General features: G+C 33.5%; 1 protein-coding gene across 7 annotated transcripts in view; it reads left to right on the forward strand.

Moving 5' to 3' along the window:
- Positions 1-18,485, forward strand: part of LOC106065768 (uncharacterized) — a 65,828-nt gene that overhangs the window by 35,464 nt on the left and 11,879 nt on the right. For 4 of the 7 annotated variants that reach the window (XR_008776030.1, XM_056017926.1, XM_056017928.1 and 1 more), the window contains 2 exons: positions 9,388-9,414; positions 9,813-9,839. Coding sequence is in view for 6 of the 7 variants with exons in the window: in XM_056017926.1 (XP_055873901.1) it covers positions 9,388-9,414; positions 9,813-9,839 (54 nt within the window). In the remaining variant the exon portion in view is untranslated. Of the gene's footprint in view, positions 1-9,387; positions 9,415-9,812; positions 9,840-10,238; positions 10,795-18,485 lie in introns of those variants that run through there. The other 3 variants (XM_056017929.1, XM_056017932.1, XM_056017931.1) reach the window with 2 other exon arrangements.

Below are 18,485 nucleotides of genomic sequence, written 5' to 3' on the forward strand. Positions count from 1 at the left end.
AGACAGGTCCATAGTTTATTGGGACTCTGCAATTTCTATAAAACAAAACAAACAAAAAATAATGCAAATGACAATTCCCAAACTCCAAGAGCATAGCTAAGGAAGGTTTTGATTTTAAAACCCCCTCCGAAATTTACTATAAAACCCTCCTCTTCATTAAAAAAAAAGCAAATTACACACTGAGAATGCTATGAGCGTAGCCAAAGGGGGTTTCAGTTTAAACCCACCTTTAGCGGGGTTTAAATCTAAAAAATACCTCTTCAAAAAAAAAAGCAAATTACACACTCCAAATTCTATGAGTGTAGCCAAAAAGGGCTTTTGAACTTTGAGTTTAACCCCCCCCCCCCTTTCAGAGGGGTTTATAGCTAAAAAAAATACTTATTCAATATAAAAAAAGCAAATTACACACTAAAAAATCTTTGAGCATAACTGACATGGTTTTAAATTTAAACTCCCTTCCAGTAGGTTTTGAAGCTAAAAAATATTTCATTATAAGCAAAATTACACACTCAAAAATCTTTTAGAGTAACCAAATGTGTTATAAGTTTATATCTCTCTTAAGAGAGATTTGAAGCGAAAAATACATCTTCATTAAAAAAAGCAAATAACACACTCAAAATGCTATGAGCGTAGTCAAAGAGGGTTTTGAGTTTAAACACGCCCCCCCCCCTTTTATTGGGATTTGATGCAATAAAATACCTCTTCAATATAAAAAGAATGTAAATTACACACTAAAATTATTTGAGCTTAGCAAGCCAAAGGGAAGTATTGAGTTTAAATCTTCTCTTCCAGATGACATTTTTTTTTAGTTTTAAACCACATCAGATGTTTTCGAGTTTAAATTCTCCCTATAGAGAATTTTGAGATTGAAAGCCCTCTCTTCAATATTATTCTAAAGCAAACTACACTCACCGAATTCTATGAGCGTAGCTAAATAGGGTTAAAAAAAACTCAAGAGATTATTTGTTTAAAACCCCCACAACAGATGACTTTGACGATAAAACTTCCATTTGAGATATAAAATCTAAAGCAAACTACAGTTACCTAATTCCAAGAGCGTAGCCAAGAGAGGTTACACAATTTCTACTAGTGGCTAGACTCCATTAATAAAGTGAAGTGGATAGTCATCAGCCGAAATTGAAAAAGACTAAATATGGCTAAACAAAGATGGCTAATGTCAGGGTTATGTTAAGGCCTTAGCTCGTTTGCCCGGGCCCCTGACATTTAACCAGGCACCTTCGTGCTTACAATAAATAACTGACTCACTGGTAACAATGTAAATATTTAATGATATAAATATAAGTATGATGACAAACTAATGGAGTAATGACATTGAACATTTTAATACTGTGAATTTATTAATTAAATAATAATTCTACCCCTTGCTGTCCCACAACGTACACATTAATGTTCGAAAACACAACACACTCTGACACTGCTGTCTTTAGTCACCAGCGTAGACTTCCAATCCCAAGCTAACTCCCTGTAAAGACAAAGTAAAGACAAACTAGAAAGGTCTAGTAGACTATCACTATGGCATCGAAACAACTGCGAAACGCAGTTATGCCTTAGATACTCACCCTAAACAGGGGAACACAGAAAAATCTCAACAAACGTTACACCAGCAGAACAAAAACACTCCATTAACTTACAAGCAAGGCAACAAAAAGAAAGTGCGTTCAAAAATAGTGCACTTAATACACATTGGTGCTAGAATGCCATAATCTACGCACCGACATTCCCCCTCTCCCCCCAAACTGGTTCTTACAAAGTATGGACCAGTTTCCGTACCTCAAACTGAAAGAAAAGTAAGAAGATATCATTGCAGCTACAAGGTAAGCACATCCATCTAGGAAAATTCATCCGCATTAACATCACTCTTCCAAACATAACAACTTAGAAGAAAAATTACCAATAACACTTTTTACCAAAGTATCCACATTACACTATGAACCATTCACAAAATCACAATCTACCAAACAATCAAATTTAAAATGCATAATCAGCAAATTAATGTCAATAATACTAAATGCAACATAATATCATCTAACATAAAGTGCAAACATTTTCAAACAACAATGTATACATTGGAACCATAAAATGCATAAGACATGTATAAAAACAATACATAAGTATGTAGCTCATGTAGCTGCGTATTTGAAAGTCTATAGCAATCTTGAACACAGATCAGCAAGCAGATTGTCCTCCCCTTTGACATGAACAACATCAAAGGAATAATCCTGCAACATCAGCGCCCATCTTGTAATACGTGCATTGGTAAAGTTAGTGCTCCTAAGGTAAGATAAAGCCTTGTGGTCAGTCTGGAGATGAATTTTTTTCCCGGCCAGATACCTGTCCAATTTTTTTATTGCATATACAATGGCCAATCCTTCCCGTTCAATGATAGAATACTTCTGCTCCCGAGGCAACAACTTACGGCTCACAAATTTTATAGGATGCAACATACCATTCACACACTGGCTAAGAATGCCAGAGATCCCTTTGTCTGAGGCATCAGTCTGGAGATAAAACGGTAGAGAAAAATCAGGCAATCGAAGAATAGGATACTTACACAGACAGGCCTGTACTCTCTTCAATGCCTCCGCACACTCACAGCTCCAGTCGACTCTCATGGATTTTCCACGACGTAATAATTCCGTAAAAGGAAAAACTAAATCCGCGTGTTTTGGTATAAACCTACTGTAGTAGTTAATTAACCCAATCAAACCACGAAGTTCCTTTTTTGTACTTGGAGTCTTAAATTCCAAAATCTTTTTCACATTACTATGATCAGGTTTGACAACTCCCTGTCCGACACTATGACCTAGAAATTTTACATTAGTAAAGCCCACCTCCAATTTGGCGGGTTTTAATGTAAATCCATTCTTTCTTAAAGCACTAAATACATTACGAACACTTTCAATGTGTCTGTCCCAATCCTCACTGAAAATACAAATGTCATCGAAATAAAACAATACATTTTCTAAACCTCTTAACATGCGCTTAACAATCTTGTTAAAGTGATTAGGAGCACCGCTTAATCCAAAGGGTAAATAATGGAACATATAATGTTCTCCCAAAACTCTAAATGCTGTAAATGGTTTGCTTGTTTCGCAAATTGGAATTTGCCAGTAACCCTTAGTCAGATCCAGTAACGTAAAGTACCTAGCTTTATATAGTATGTTGAACAAATCTTCTTGTTCGGGAATTACCTCAGCGGGTATTTCAGTAACATTATTTAATTTTCTAAAATCAATACAAGGTCGCAAAGTTCCGTCTTTCTTTTTTATTATAACAACGGGCGCTGCATAGGGAGAGTCTGTTGGCCCTATAATTCCCAAATCCAACATGCTGTCAATCTCTTGCTTAACTTTATCTCTTAAGTGGATAGGTACCGCATATGGTTTTAAAGTCACAGGTTTCGTATCAACCAATTTAATTTTAAACTCTTCGACCTTGGCTCTACCAGGAATATCAGATATTATGTCTTTAAATTCACTCAAAATGTCATCAACTTGCTTCTTTTGTATAGCATTCAAATCGGGATTAATTTTGACCTGCGTCAACACATTCCCGCCACTCATCTCTTCCGACCTAATCTCTAGCGTTGGGATGTTAGCCATTACATCTTCATTCTCCCCATCCTGCTCATCAACGTCTTCTTCCCCCACAACTGATACCATGTTAGCTGATAAAAGTTCATTTGTATCCTCAGTTTCAACGTTTGAATTGCTTACTTCCTTTACCCTACAGTGATATTTCATGAGTCGGTTTATGTGATACACCTTTATCTTATTTTCTTTCTCAACAACGTAATTGAACTTTGATATTTTATTCACAACCTTATACGGGCCTTGCCAAAACACGGACAGCTTATTGTCTCTGTGTGGCTTGAGGACTAAAACACAGTCACCCTCATTAATGTCTCGTCTAGACGAATATTTGTCATATTGCATCTTGTACTTCTTTTTGTTTGCATCGCTGTTAGATTTAGCAATAGTAGTCACCTCTGATAATCTTTGTTTTAAGTCCACTAAATAAGTGAACACATTCTTATATTCAGTTTCTTCTTCAGCATTTACAAATACTTGCTTCAAAATAGCCAGTGGGCCTCTCATTTGTCTCCCATAGACAAGCTCAAATGGCGACAACCCCGTTGTCTCATTAGGTACCTCTCGGTAGGCGAACAATGCTGCACTAACTTTCCGGTCCCAATCATGAGGGCTATCCTGACATACTTTCCTTAAAAAGGATTTTAAAGTAGAATTGAGCCTTTCTATCATACCATTAGAGCTGGGGTGGTATATAGTGGAGTGCACGGGTTTAACTGAGAAAAATTCGCACACCTGTTTGTACAATTCGGAAGTAAACTGGGGGCCTTGATCACTTAATATTTCTATAGGTAGCCCTATTCTACAAAAAATATTAGTTAGTGCCTCAATAACTGTTTCTGTATTTATATTCCTCAAAGGTATCGCTTCTGGCCATCTGGTAGCGACATCTACCACTGTCAAAATATACCTATTCTTATTGTCAGTTATCTCCAATGGCCCAATAATATCTGTAGCAACTTTGTAAAACGGATTGGTAACAACATTCATTTGGCCTAGCTCCACTCTGTCACAACGACGCGGCACTCTAGCTTTCTGACAAATATCACACGACCTTACAAACTCTTTTATGTCTCTATCTAAACCTTGCCAGAAAAAATATTTGTAGTTTTTACTTTTAGTCTTTCTTAATGACAAATGCCCTGCTAACATACTCTCATGAGCAGTTTTCAACACAATTTCTCTCTTAGCTGAGGGTACAACTAACTGTCTTTCTTCCTCACCAAACTCTCCCCTAAACACTCTGTACAATAGTCTATCAAACACTTTATATTCCACACTTCCATTCTTTTTATTATCTACACAATTGTCCACATGTCGCTCCCATAGATCTTTCAAAGACGGATCACTCAGCTGTTCACGTAAAAAATCATCACTCGTACCTAAAACATCACGACAATCTTGCAATATTCCACACTCATTTACTGCGTCACTATCATTCTCTCTATCTTTCGCTGACCTAGTTACTGCTGCGCAATCAAACTCCTGACTCACATTAATATCAACATTCCCAAGAATCAAATCTGCAACAGGATCTTTAAAACAAGCAACCACATATTTCCCAACAATGTAATCCGACTCAATACTTACACACGCCAATGGGTAATCCCTGACTGTCCCATCGACAAGCTTTAATTTGTAAGTACCAGGAGTCATGTCTTTCTCACCAACTAATGAACTTCTAATTCCTATAACACTCGAACCAGAATCTTTCAAAACAGACACACTTATCCCATTTACTCTTCCCTTTTCAAACTTCAGCTTACCCACAGACTTATCACGTAATGACTTATCAACATATGAAAAAGTTTCTCTCTTACATGGGGAAAAATACTCATCTCCTTTCCCTAAAGTACAATTTCCACAATTTTGAACATTACGAGGACTACTCAGTCACCTATACCTTACTGGTGGACCTTGATCTCTATTTGTGAAACTGGTTCTATTTTGGTACACCCCATTGCCCCCAGTTCTACTGCTCCTGTAATTAGGTGTAACATAACTTTGTCTCACAAAACTGTTACCTCGGATTCTACGACCACTACCATCAAACTGTCTCTGATAACGCCCTATTGAAACATTTCTACTGGGTCCTTGCTGATTAGAAAACGTCGCAGATGATGTCCTAGGTCTATCATCAACATCAGGAACAGAATTAATCATGGACGAACGCTGAGGACATTCTGCCGATTTGTGACAACTCCTATTACAATTAAAGCAAATAACCACGTTTCTTTCAGCAACTGGATTTGTATTCATCCCAGGCTCATCACACGCTGCCGCAACATACACACTGTCTTCCTTCGCAAGCGACACACCCCCACTAGCGACCTTAAACCCTTCAATAACATCAATCATATCATCAACTGTGCCTTTCTTACTTATTATCAGTTGCTTGTACACATCTCCTGACACATTCTCAAGTATCCTATCTTTTACCAGCAACTCTTTCACTTCTTCCACAGTCTTGCCTACTTCAGCCATTTTCAACCAATTGTCCAACGCGTTTCGCAGCTCGGTGACAAAACCCCTAAAATCGTTCTGTCGTGGTTTCACCCGGTGGAACCTCTTGCGGCAGGTTTCCGCGTTTATATCCGCATGTCGCAGTAATACAGCCCTCACTTCCTCATAATTTTCATTCAAAAACAGACTGTCCCGCAGCATACAGTTTCTTAGAAAGGTAGTTAGTTTATAGGACAAGAGCAATGACCATTCCTTTCTATCGATCTTGCATCTTGTTGCGACGGCCTCAAAGTGTGTTAAATATGCCATCAGGTCATCGTCTTCCTTCATTCCCTGGAAGCTCTTGTCAAGTTTATCTAAAACATTTCTAGGCCGCACCTCTGCCTGTGTTGCCGTCACAGCCGCTGTTGCTGACTTTTCCTTCATTCTTTCTAGTTCCATCTCCTCTTTCCTCTTGAGTTCCTCCCTGGCATCTCTTTCTTTCCACCTCTCGTGTTCCTCACGCTTGGCCTTCTCCTCACGTTCAAATCTGGCCTTCTCCTCTGCCTTCAATCTTTCCTCTCTCTCAAATCTAGCCTTTTCTCGTTCAAAGTCCTCTTTCTTGGCTTTTTCATAGTCCTCTTTCTGCTCAGCCACATACCTCTCTAACCTTTCACCTTCGTACCCCAGAGAACGACCATCACTTATAAACTGGGCAGTAATTGTCAACCTAGTTTCCATGGTAAATACAATGTACACTACTTGGCTGTATTATATTTAAATTATATACAATATGGGAACCAAAAAAATTCTACTAATTGTACAAGAGATCAACTAAAGCCTAGAGCCTGCGGTTAAATGGCAAAGAAAGAAACCTATCTGTGCAGTATCCCACGTCGGAGGAAAGTGCCTCACTCAGGCCACAGCGTCGAAATATAGTTGCCACAGGACAATCCAACACAATACTAGTAGCCTCAGACTTCAGTAGTTACCAACATCCACTTTACACTCACGTTCGCTTGTTGCCGGGAGCGAGAAGACACTCGTTCGAAGGTGAAGCACAATATAGAAAACAAGAAAATACAAATGCGTTTCAATCTTGCAATACAATAGTTATATAGTATATAGTACAGTATAGTTATAGTGTTATATCACTTATATCACAAAGGATGTATTTATTGTATTTATCTGCTACTTTCGATATACATCGTTGCCAATGGTACACAATTCAATATTAGTACAGTAGATTGTGATGCAATACTATGTAAACAATTATTAGATTGTAGACACTGCTGCTACATAATCAAGTAACTAAAACTTATATAATGATTGAAATTATAGTTCTGTGACTGGTAGTCACAGCCGGACTCGAGCCCCCAACTGTCAGGGTTATGTTAAGGCCTTAGCTCGTTTGCCCGGGCCCCTGACATTTAACCAGGCACCTTCGTGCTTACAATAAATAACTGACTCACTGGTAACAATGTAAATATTTAATGATATAAATATAAGTATGATGACAAACTAATGGAGTAATGACATTGAACATTTTAATACTGTGAATTTATTAATTAAATAATAATTCTACCCCTTGCTGTCCCACAACGTACACATTAATGTTCGAAAACACAACACACTCTGACACTGCTGTCTTTAGTCACCAGCGTAGACTTCCAATCCCAAGCTAACTCCCTGTAAAGACAAAGTAAAGACAAACTAGAAAGGTCTAGTAGACTATCACTATGGCATCGAAACAACTGCGAAACGCAGTTATGCCTTAGATACTCACCCTAAACAGGGGAACACAGAAAAATCTCAACAAACGTTACACCAGCAGAACAAAAACACTCCATTAACTTACAAGCAAGGCAACAAAAAGAAAGTGCGTTCAAAAATAGTGCACTTAATACACATTGGTGCTAGAATGCCATAATCTACGCACCGACAGCTAAGACGTATTTTAGGAGTCAGTTATAGAGATCAGGTCTCAATTACGGAAATGCTATGCCAAACTTGGAGTCGACCCTTTGGTAAGGTTGTGACAGAGCGTCGCATGAAGTTTGCGGGACATGTATTCCAACAAAATGAATTACGCATAATAAGAGTTGCAATGACATAGAATCTATTACGAGGAAATCGCAATCAGAGACATCTTAGTACAACTTCACGCCACACATTCTTAGAAGTCCTAAGAGCAGGTGAGAAGAGGCTTCAGACATTGCTAGTGATAGATTTTTGAGGAAACAGCTTGCCGCCCAATGAGCCGAACGGTGCGGGAGGATCTAAGAAGGTAACAATAGCACAGGTTTTGAAATAAAACTTTTTAATAGCAGAATAATGCACTGTAAATACCTCAGAGTATGTGTTTTTGAGTCTTTCAATACCGGAAATAGTGCTTGGCCGCGGGGCTCCGACCCACGCTGGGGGAACTCAAAGCGCTCCCCAAGACGCATTGCTTTCAAAGGACGGGGAGAAAAAGAAATAAGCACACACACATATTTATATATATATATATATATATATATATATATATATATATATATATATATATATATATATATATATATATATACAAATGCATATCAATAGCAATTATAAATTTACATTATTGTTGACATTGATTTAGATCACAGTATCTCCTGACATTTTTTCAGCCACAATATTTATTTCTACATTAAATGTCTCTAAACTTCTCCCATATGTGGTAAATGAATTTACTGATTTTTATATAGTTACTATATAGTCAAATTTTGAAGTGTAAAAATATAAGTCTAGCTTATTACCCTTATTGTTAACTATTTATTATAATAAAGATTACAAATAGATTGTATTTACATTATTTAAATTCATACATTTCATTTTAAACAAACACAATATTATTTTAAAATTTTTCTCATCGTTGATATTGAATATTAAATTTTTCTCCTTTTTTTTGGGTGTTCAACAACGCGGGGCACATTATAAATGTATTTTCCAATACTTGTATATTTACTATTTTTACAACGTTTCAAGTGTTTTGTCTATGCATAAAACAGTATTGATTACTTTTAAAAATATATAAGATTAAGTTTTCTTTAAAGTTTATCAACTTATATAAACCAGAAAATAAGATAAGATATTATATCTTTAAATTTTTTATTTTTTTTTTGCCAATTATTTTGGATAATATTTTTTTTTTAAATTATACTACCCTTTTTTAAAACTAATTGTTATAATAAACATTACAAAAACATTGTATTCACATTATTTATATTCATACATTTCATATTAAACAAACACAATATTTTTAAAAAAATTGTATCGTTGATATTGAATAATGATTTTTACTTTCTTTTAGGCTAAACTATGCGTGATGGCTACAAGGGTAAATTTATTTTTCAATATTTGTATAGTTACTATTTTTACAACTTTTCAAGTGTTTTGTCATATGCATAAAACAGTATTGATTATTTAACAAAATATAAGATTATTTTTTTCAAAGTTTATCAACTTAAATATAACCAGAAAATAAGATAAGATATTATATCTTTAAAAAAAAAAATTATTATTTTCTTTTTCCAAATATTACGAATAATAATTTATTATTTGTATAAAAATATAAGTCAAGCTTACTACCCTTTTTTAAACTATTTATTATAATAAACATTACAAAAAAGCGTATTCACATTAATTAAATTTATACATTTCTATTTAAAAAAACACAATATTTTTAAAAACATTTCTTATCGTCGATATTGAATATTGAATTTTACTCTTCTTCAGACTGCAACGGAGAAGGCGCTTGCACTGGTAAATGTATTTTCCAATATTTGTATAGTTACTATTTTTACAAATTTTAAAGTTTTTTGTTATATGCATATAACTTTATTGATTATTTTAAAAAATATATAAGATTAAGTTTTTTTTAAAGTTTTTAACTTAAACAAAACTCGAAAATAAGATAAGGTATTATATCTTTAAAAAACATTTCTTTTTTTGGCAAAAATTACGAATTATATTTTATTAGATGTACAAACAATATAAGTCTAGTTTACTGCACATTTTTTAAAATATTAATTATAATAAACATTACAAAAATATTGTTTTTACATTATTTAAATGCATACTTTTTCTTTTAAAGAAACACACAATTTTAAAAAACCTTTCTTTTAGTCGATACTGAATTTTGAATTTTACTTATTTTTTTAGTTGAAGTGGGTAACTTGTGGAGCGTTGGTAAATGTATTTTTCAATATTTGTATAGTTACTATTTTTACAACATTTCAAGTGTTGGTCATTTGCATAAAACAGCATTGATTATTTTTAAAATATATAAGATTATGTTATTTTATGTTTATCAAATTAAATAAAACCAGGAAAAAAGATAACTTAGTATATCTTTAAAAAAGTTATTATTATGCCAATATTACGAATAGTAATATATTATGTGTAAAAAAATTTAAATCTATCTTACTACCCTTTTTTAAAACTATTTATTATAATAATCGTTACAAAAACATTGTATTCTCATTATTTAAATTCATACATTTCACTTTAAACAAACAAAATATTTTTTTAAAAACGTTTTTATTGATGATACTGAAAGTGTAAATTTACTTCTTTTTTTTAGATGACGGAAGCGAACACTACTTACTTGCTAAATGTATTTTCCAATATTTGTATATAATAAACAGCTACTTTAAAGTCGGCAGTTTTATTTTTCAAATATGAAAATAGTGAGAGAATAAAACAAAAATTATTTTAAGGATGTTTTGATTGTAATAATTTCTAGATAGCATTTTTATTCATTTGCAAACACAATTATTTATTTGTTTTAGTATGTTCATCCATTTCACATTTAAAACATTTAAATTAAAGAATAATCAATAATTATACACCTTAGATATAATGATTTTCCACTTTTTCTACCAAACCGTTACCTTTGATCATTACTTCATGCGGTATGTGCAGGTTACTATTTTCCTCCCCTACATTAAATAGAAGTAATATAAGTAAGTACACACACTATATTTACAATATATCTACTTATTGAAATAAGTTATTATATTTCTTAACAAGAATGAATAGGGTAGAGAAACACTATAGTAAAAATAAACTAACAAAGCATTCTAAATAAAGAATGAGTCCTTAAAGTCAAAGCCTTAACAGCACTTATACAAAATGTCTGAGAAATACTTATCTAAATGGGGATAAAATGATTGGAAATGAGATGACCTAGGATGAAGTGGACAAAGATAAAAAAATGGGGATTAAATCGCTCTCTTTATCAAGAGGCCGCTACAAGACACTAGCCACAAAACACCCCAATAGAAAGAAAACTATATGGAGAGCTCCCTGATTTGGAAACCACTGCGCAGTTCATCTCATGTATTGGTCTAGTCATCTGAACACTCCAACATAGATAATGAGAACGAAGAAAAAGAAAAAGTTAGAAACCGCTGTGTAAATACACCTGTTTGAATTGGCATTAATATTTCCATTTGATTGGACCTATCAACATGTTTATAATATATATATATATATGCCCGGCTTTGCTCGGGTTTTGTTCTTTCTTCAAATAGCAAGTATTTATTCCGTTTGAATTTGTGTACAAATCTGATTTAGATAAGAAGTAAATCTAGACATAGTATCATCTAGAGTCTAGAGCGTGAGAAACGTGGCCGAATGGCTATGTACGCTTGAACATGACTTGGTTTGGCTACCTATGAAGGGGCTCGAGGTTCCACATTCCACTCGGGCAGAGTTGTATTGTGCTTAGACGTCAATCCCCCACCCCACTGTTCACAAATAAGATTGGACCATAGCGCTCTAAGCATTCTATAAGCATCAGAGTAGGGCTATAAAAATGCTATAATTTATTTATTTAGAAGATTTAACCAAGCGGAGAATGATTGTGTACAGATCTATACTCAAGACCTAGCTGTAAACAAAATATAAAGAAGAGGAGAAATATTAGAGTTACAGCCCCCAAATGAAACGAAAACAGTTTGTTAGATCTAGAGTCTAGATCTAGCTATCAATGAAATGAAAATAGGTTTTAGATATATTTTTAAAATGTTTATTGTTAATTAAAAGTATAGTCAATCAATTATATATTTAAGAAAGTAAAATATTGACCTCTCAATGATGAAAAGTAACGCAAAATGGAGTTTATTTGTTCAATTTAATAATCAAAAGCCAACATCTGTTTCTAATTTTGTGTAGAGCTGAAAGTTCATGACCTCATGACGCGTTGCCTTGGTGAATACCGTAGGTGACAAAAAAAGCGATAAAATATATTTTATAATTAAAACGAACGTCTGAATGTAATCTTCTTATCTTATATAATACAGACGTTATTTCAAAAAAAGAATATGATTACGTCCTACGCGTCATGCATTTAGTCATCCATAAAAAATGTAAGTGTTTATATAGCATTGTTAGTTAAATTTTATATAGATCAAGAATCTAAATAATTTAAGTGCCATAGTAGTCTAGTCAGTAACTAAAAACTTTTAGCCTAATATAGAAAAAGACTATACATTTGTGCTTGTGTTGACCTAGATACAGTAGGCTACGCGCTATGACGAAGGAAAATGTTTGTCAACACGGCAAATGTATATGTGTAGCTATGATGTTAAGAGGTCTAAATGCGCATAACTAAATCTTAAAGAAAAAAAGTAAATTGAAAATAAAGACACCAATTAAATCGGTAACTGTAGGCTTGAATGCTTTAAAAAACACAATGGAAAGTAAATTGTATTATGTAAGTCGTTTATAAGTTTAATAATATGCCATTATAATTCGAGATATTATGGCTTCTCAAGTGAATTTTATTGCTATCCCTACGCGGCGTATGTAATGGTGCGCGCGAGATATGGAAAAAATATTTCAACATGGCTAAAGCTATTCACATCTGGAGCGAACGATTTTTCTCTCTGTCTTGAAAGTAATGGATGCAATGAACACGAAAATATAAAATTAGCGCAAAAGTGTGTGTGTTTGCTTAGCTGTGTGTGCGAATATTAAACAGAAACAAGATTACAAAGAGAGTTTGTGTTACACAAACTCAGAGGCGGCCCCCGTCGAAGTCGGATCCCTGTCGGATCTGCATATTCGCAAATAATATTCAAGAGGTGATTTAATTTTGATGTAAAATGTTTTACACGTTTCGGATGTTCCTTCAAAGTTGAAGATAATTACTTCCTAGTCCAAACCTCCCGCAGGACGACGGGGGATGGGAGCGGGCAGGGTTTGAACCCTGGGCCATCCATAAATCTGAACGACAGTCCAGTGCGCAAACGGCACGACCAGGCAGCCATCAGATGGTCAAAAGTAATAATGTTTCAAAGATTCTTTTGCCGTAAATTTAAATTTAAATTTAATAAAAAAATAGTAGATTAGTTTTAGTATATTAAAACATTACAATATTGATCAAAACGTTTGGAAATGAAAATCTACACTTTTTTTTTACACTTTAAGTTTAGAAATTGAAATTCTACATCTAAATCTAGTCTATTTTAGTCTAAACTAGATCTAGAAATTCTAGATCTAGACTCTAAAATAATTTTAATTAGAATATAAATCCAGATCTATATATACTGTAATAAAAATCTAGATCTAGTTTAAAAAATCTAGATTAGATCTAAATCAAGATATCATTCCTTTTTTAAACTCGAGTCACATAACGAGGCTTTATAAACATTTCTATACCGAGTTCTTTTTTCATTTCATTTGAAGAATTAATTCCATATAACGTCAGAGGGAAAAAAAAACACTACGTCACACGGCCTAGCTAGACTAAAAATCGGCTTCATCTATAAGAGCCATTTATCGAGTGTTCATAGACTTTGGTGCACCGAGTGCGTTCTTTAAGCATTTCATTTAAAGAATTCATTCCATATGACGTCAAAGGAAAAAAAACACTACGTCACACGGCCTAGCTAGAATAAAAATCGCCTTCAACATTACGAGCCTTTTATCGAGTGTTCATAGACATTGGTGCACCGAGTGCGTTCTTTTAGCATTTCATTTAAAGAATTCATTCCATATGACGTCAAAGGAAAAAAAAACACTACGTCACAAGGCCTAGCTAGACTAAAAATCACCTTTATCAACACGAGCCATTTCTCGAGTGTTCATAGACATTGGTGCACCGAGTGCGTTCTTTTAGCATTTCATTTAAAGAATTCATTCCATGTGACGTCAAAGGAAAAAAAAACACTACGTCACACGGCTTAGTTAGACTAAAATATGTTTTCATTAATACAAGCAATTTTTCGAGGGTTAATAGACATTGGTGCACCGAGTGCGTTCTTTTAACATTACATTTAAAGAGTCCATTCAAAGAAAAAAAATTCCATTACCTCACAATAGGCTAGTACCGGTACCATAAAAAAAAATGTCTTTATTTACACGAGATATTTAACGAGGGTTCATAGACATTGGTGCACTGAGTTCTAATAGATATTATTTAAAAAGGATCAAAGCCACATTGTTTTTGCGTTTTGTCTGTCAGTCGGTCTGTCCGTCATCTTGATATAAAAAAAACAACTAAAAGTTATTAAAAATTGATTAACCTTTATTTTACGTTTCAAAACATCGCAATAATTTTTAGGTATGAACACAATTAAAAAGTTTATATAATAGATTGTTCCGGATGTTTGTATAAATAGTAAAAGAAAAAGAGAATTTCAGATAAATGTAATACCGTTAATTAAATTTTTTGGATGGTTTCGTATAAAAATTAGATGTACTACAGCCACGTGGAGAGATTTTCATACCTTACTTTGGTGTTTGGATTCTGTTTTCCTTAAAAATCGGAACATAATATTAACGATAATTAGATTTTTTAATGTTTTAGGTAGAAAGTTAAATGTACTGTAAGAGAGTAGTGAGTTAAAATATTTTTCATAAAAATCCGTAAAAACATTATTTCGTAAATGAGAAGATTATTTGTTTATTAATTAGAAGAGGGAGTTCAAACAATTATTTGGCGTTAGTAGATTTTTAAATAAATTCGGAAATTTCTGGCGACGATTTGTAAGAAACAAAATCCGGAACTTTCTTTATCGATTACAAAACTTCTATGTTATGTTTTACAAGAAAATTAAATGTCTAAAAAGTAATTTTCAGTAATCAATTCTAGTAAATTACTTTTTTTAAAAGCCTTATGCGATTTCAAACAATCATTAGGCATAATTCATGTTTTATAAAACAATATACGGAACACTTTTACACTTAATGAAATATAAGTCAGTATAGAGATTATGATTTAGCATTAATATGCTATTTACATAAAAAACGGAACAACATATTATTGATAATGTGTTTTAGCAACGTTTAAGCATGGAAATTGAATGTAATATAAGTTAGAAGAGCTAACAAACATTTGTTGGCGTTGATTAGTTTTGCACAAAAAAATCCGGAACAATCAATTTTAGATACTTAAAACTATTGAGATGTTATAGGAGGAACATTAAAGGGTAAATCAGATTTTCAATAGCTTTTAGAGTTCTAGTTTTTTAAATCTAATCGTGACGGACAGACCGACCAACAGACAAAACGCACAAAAATAAGCTTCTTTTATTCGGATGGGGGCACTAAACAAAAAATAAATAAAATCTGATTTTTAAAAAAAGTTTAAGGAATTGGTTTAGCACCTGATCATGTTGCGACGTTACGCTACTGCACGAAAATCGCTGCATAAATAGTCCATTTAAAAAAATGTGCGTGATATTTACATACAAAGTGCATTATTAGCCTTTATAAACAAACAGAAATGTTTTCTTTTAATTTTAGCAGCTAGTTGACCAGAAAAAACGTCTTTAACTATTATTTGTATTTGTTGTAAACATTTCCTGTACATTTTAAAAATATATTTGACTTAGTGATACTGAAAATACACAAAAATTGTCCATCTTTGTTAGCATATTGTAACATTGCCTCCCTTACATTTACGTAATTGTTTTAGAATTGGTGTATTTTTATGAAAAAATCGCTTGCATAATTAATTTTATAAATTAAACGGTTTGCTTTTAGAAAACCAAAAGTAGCCGTTGCACCTAAACTTTTCAAGCCGGATTTAAGGATGAAATAATATTTTTCATATCTCTTCTAGTTTTCGAGATCTGAGTGTGACAGACGGACAGACGGACAGACGGACAGACGGACATTTTGCACAAACCTAATAGCGGCTTTTTCCCCTTACGGGGGCCGCTAAAAATTACCTATCCTAAAACCTTTTTGGAAAAAAAAAAATATATATCTAATAGACAATGACAATAGATACTTTACTTAAACTAAAAAAAAAGTTTAAATAAAATTGATAATACCTTAAATGTTTCGCGATCAAATAGATTAAAGAATTCAAACGCTGTGAATTAGTTGTGAAAAAAAACACACGTGTTATCGAGATATCTATGTCCATTTTTAAGCCTCTTATCTATGGAAAATCCCGAAATGATTTCGCTAATCAGACATTTTCAATTGTTGCCACCCATTGATGTAAGTATTGTTTTTTTTATTAAATTTAAATTATGCAACCTTAAACAAGAGACATATAATTAGACTGTACATGTAAATCTCTAACAGTAAACTAACATGTCGAAAAACTTGTTAAAAGCTGACATAGTTTTAAGAAGTAAATTTAATCTTTTTTTCAACCCTATCCTATGCTGCATATAATTTAATGTTTAAATCTAGTAATTTAACATAAAAAAAAGAGAGCGCGATTGTCTCATAATTATTATTTTGCTAATTTTATATACATTATCTAAAATGATCAACATACATTATTTATTTCGATCTAGGATTTTCGAAACATTATGTCAATGAAAATTAACAGAAAATGGTTTTATTTCAAATATTTGCCTGAATGTATAATTCTGTGATTAAAAGCCTATTCTAAGTTAAATCCTCAAAATGTTATTTTATTATTCTTAAACTTTGAAAATTATGATAATTTCTTTTCTAAGACAGAAAAGATCGATTTTCCTACAATTGGAAAACATTGATAAAGAGTTACTTAGATTACATTCTCTTTCTCTCTCTCGCTCTCCACACACACACACACACACACACACACACACATAATCTATAATGCTTTACATTCGTATTTTCCAGAACGCAATAGTCCTTTCAAAAACAATTGTTTGTTCTAGGTCTAAGACTTGTTAAAAGTATAATTACGATCATCTTATATATATATATATATATATATATATATATATATAATATATATATATATATATATATATATGTATATATATATATATATATATATATATATATATATATATGTATATATATATATATATATATATATATATGTATATATATATATATATATATATATATATATATATGTATATATATATATATATATATATATATATATATATATATATATATATATATATATATATATATATATATATATATATATATATATATATATATATATATATATATATATATTGTTACGAATCTCACTATCCAGGCTCTCTGCAAACTGCATCTTACACCACCAACTTAAAGAACTTAACAACTCAGGGCTCCAAAGTAACGTAACACTTTAATAGTTGGATAAATAACAGCCAATACTGTACGATTGGAAACACGTACTATGTTCAAATATCTCTCCGATAACACCGTACCGTCGTATCAACTCTTGCACTGGCCTCTCCGTCTCGTTCCTGGCTTGCACTGGATTCAACAGTTCAGGACTGACTTCACACACTAGGCTCGTTGTGTCGGACTCGATCGCAGACCAAGATCAAGACGCCAGTCGTCTCAACTATACTTGACAGTACTCCGCACTGAACCGTAGTAATGCTCCGTACAGAACCACACCGCTGAACTGTGCTGTAGTCGACCGTGTTCTGAACTCTTGTCGTGAACCTCCTTTCTGAACCTTGCTGTATTGAGCCCCTTTTCTCGACCGTCTTGACTGCGACATCTCCGCTCTTATATAGGGTCCCTACTGGCCTTCTCGAATCGGACAGAACGCCGCTCGACGTTTCTAGGTGGTCAGATGACTACAACTCTCGTGACGCTCATGAGCTCTGTTCACGACGGCGATCCTTCCCGATCCTTCCCAAACCGTCCTGTTGATACTCGACTCGGTTGACCGTCGTAGCTCGTCACGGTTGACCGCTCGTCTAGCGCTGGCCTGGGGCGAATTGCGTCGGCTGACTACACTTACACCACTACCCCCATCTGTGCCACCACCAAGATTATAACAATATATATATATAAATATCCTACCTTATAAAGGTCTGGAAGAGGTGGGCGGAAACAGGAAATGTCCTAGGCTAAAGATTATATCTCACGTGGGTGAATTAGACTTGAGATGGGAGTCGCACCTTGGAGTGTGGAAAGGCGTGTTGATTTAAGTGATCTCCTAGATCAAAGAGAGACGTGGGAGAGGGGGGGGGGAAGAAATAGTGATTTTTA

Source organism: Biomphalaria glabrata, unplaced genomic scaffold (assembly GCF_947242115.1).
Source record: "Biomphalaria glabrata unplaced genomic scaffold, xgBioGlab47.1 scaffold_22, whole genome shotgun sequence".
NCBI classification, from domain to species: Eukaryota; Metazoa; Mollusca; class Gastropoda; family Planorbidae; genus Biomphalaria; species Biomphalaria glabrata.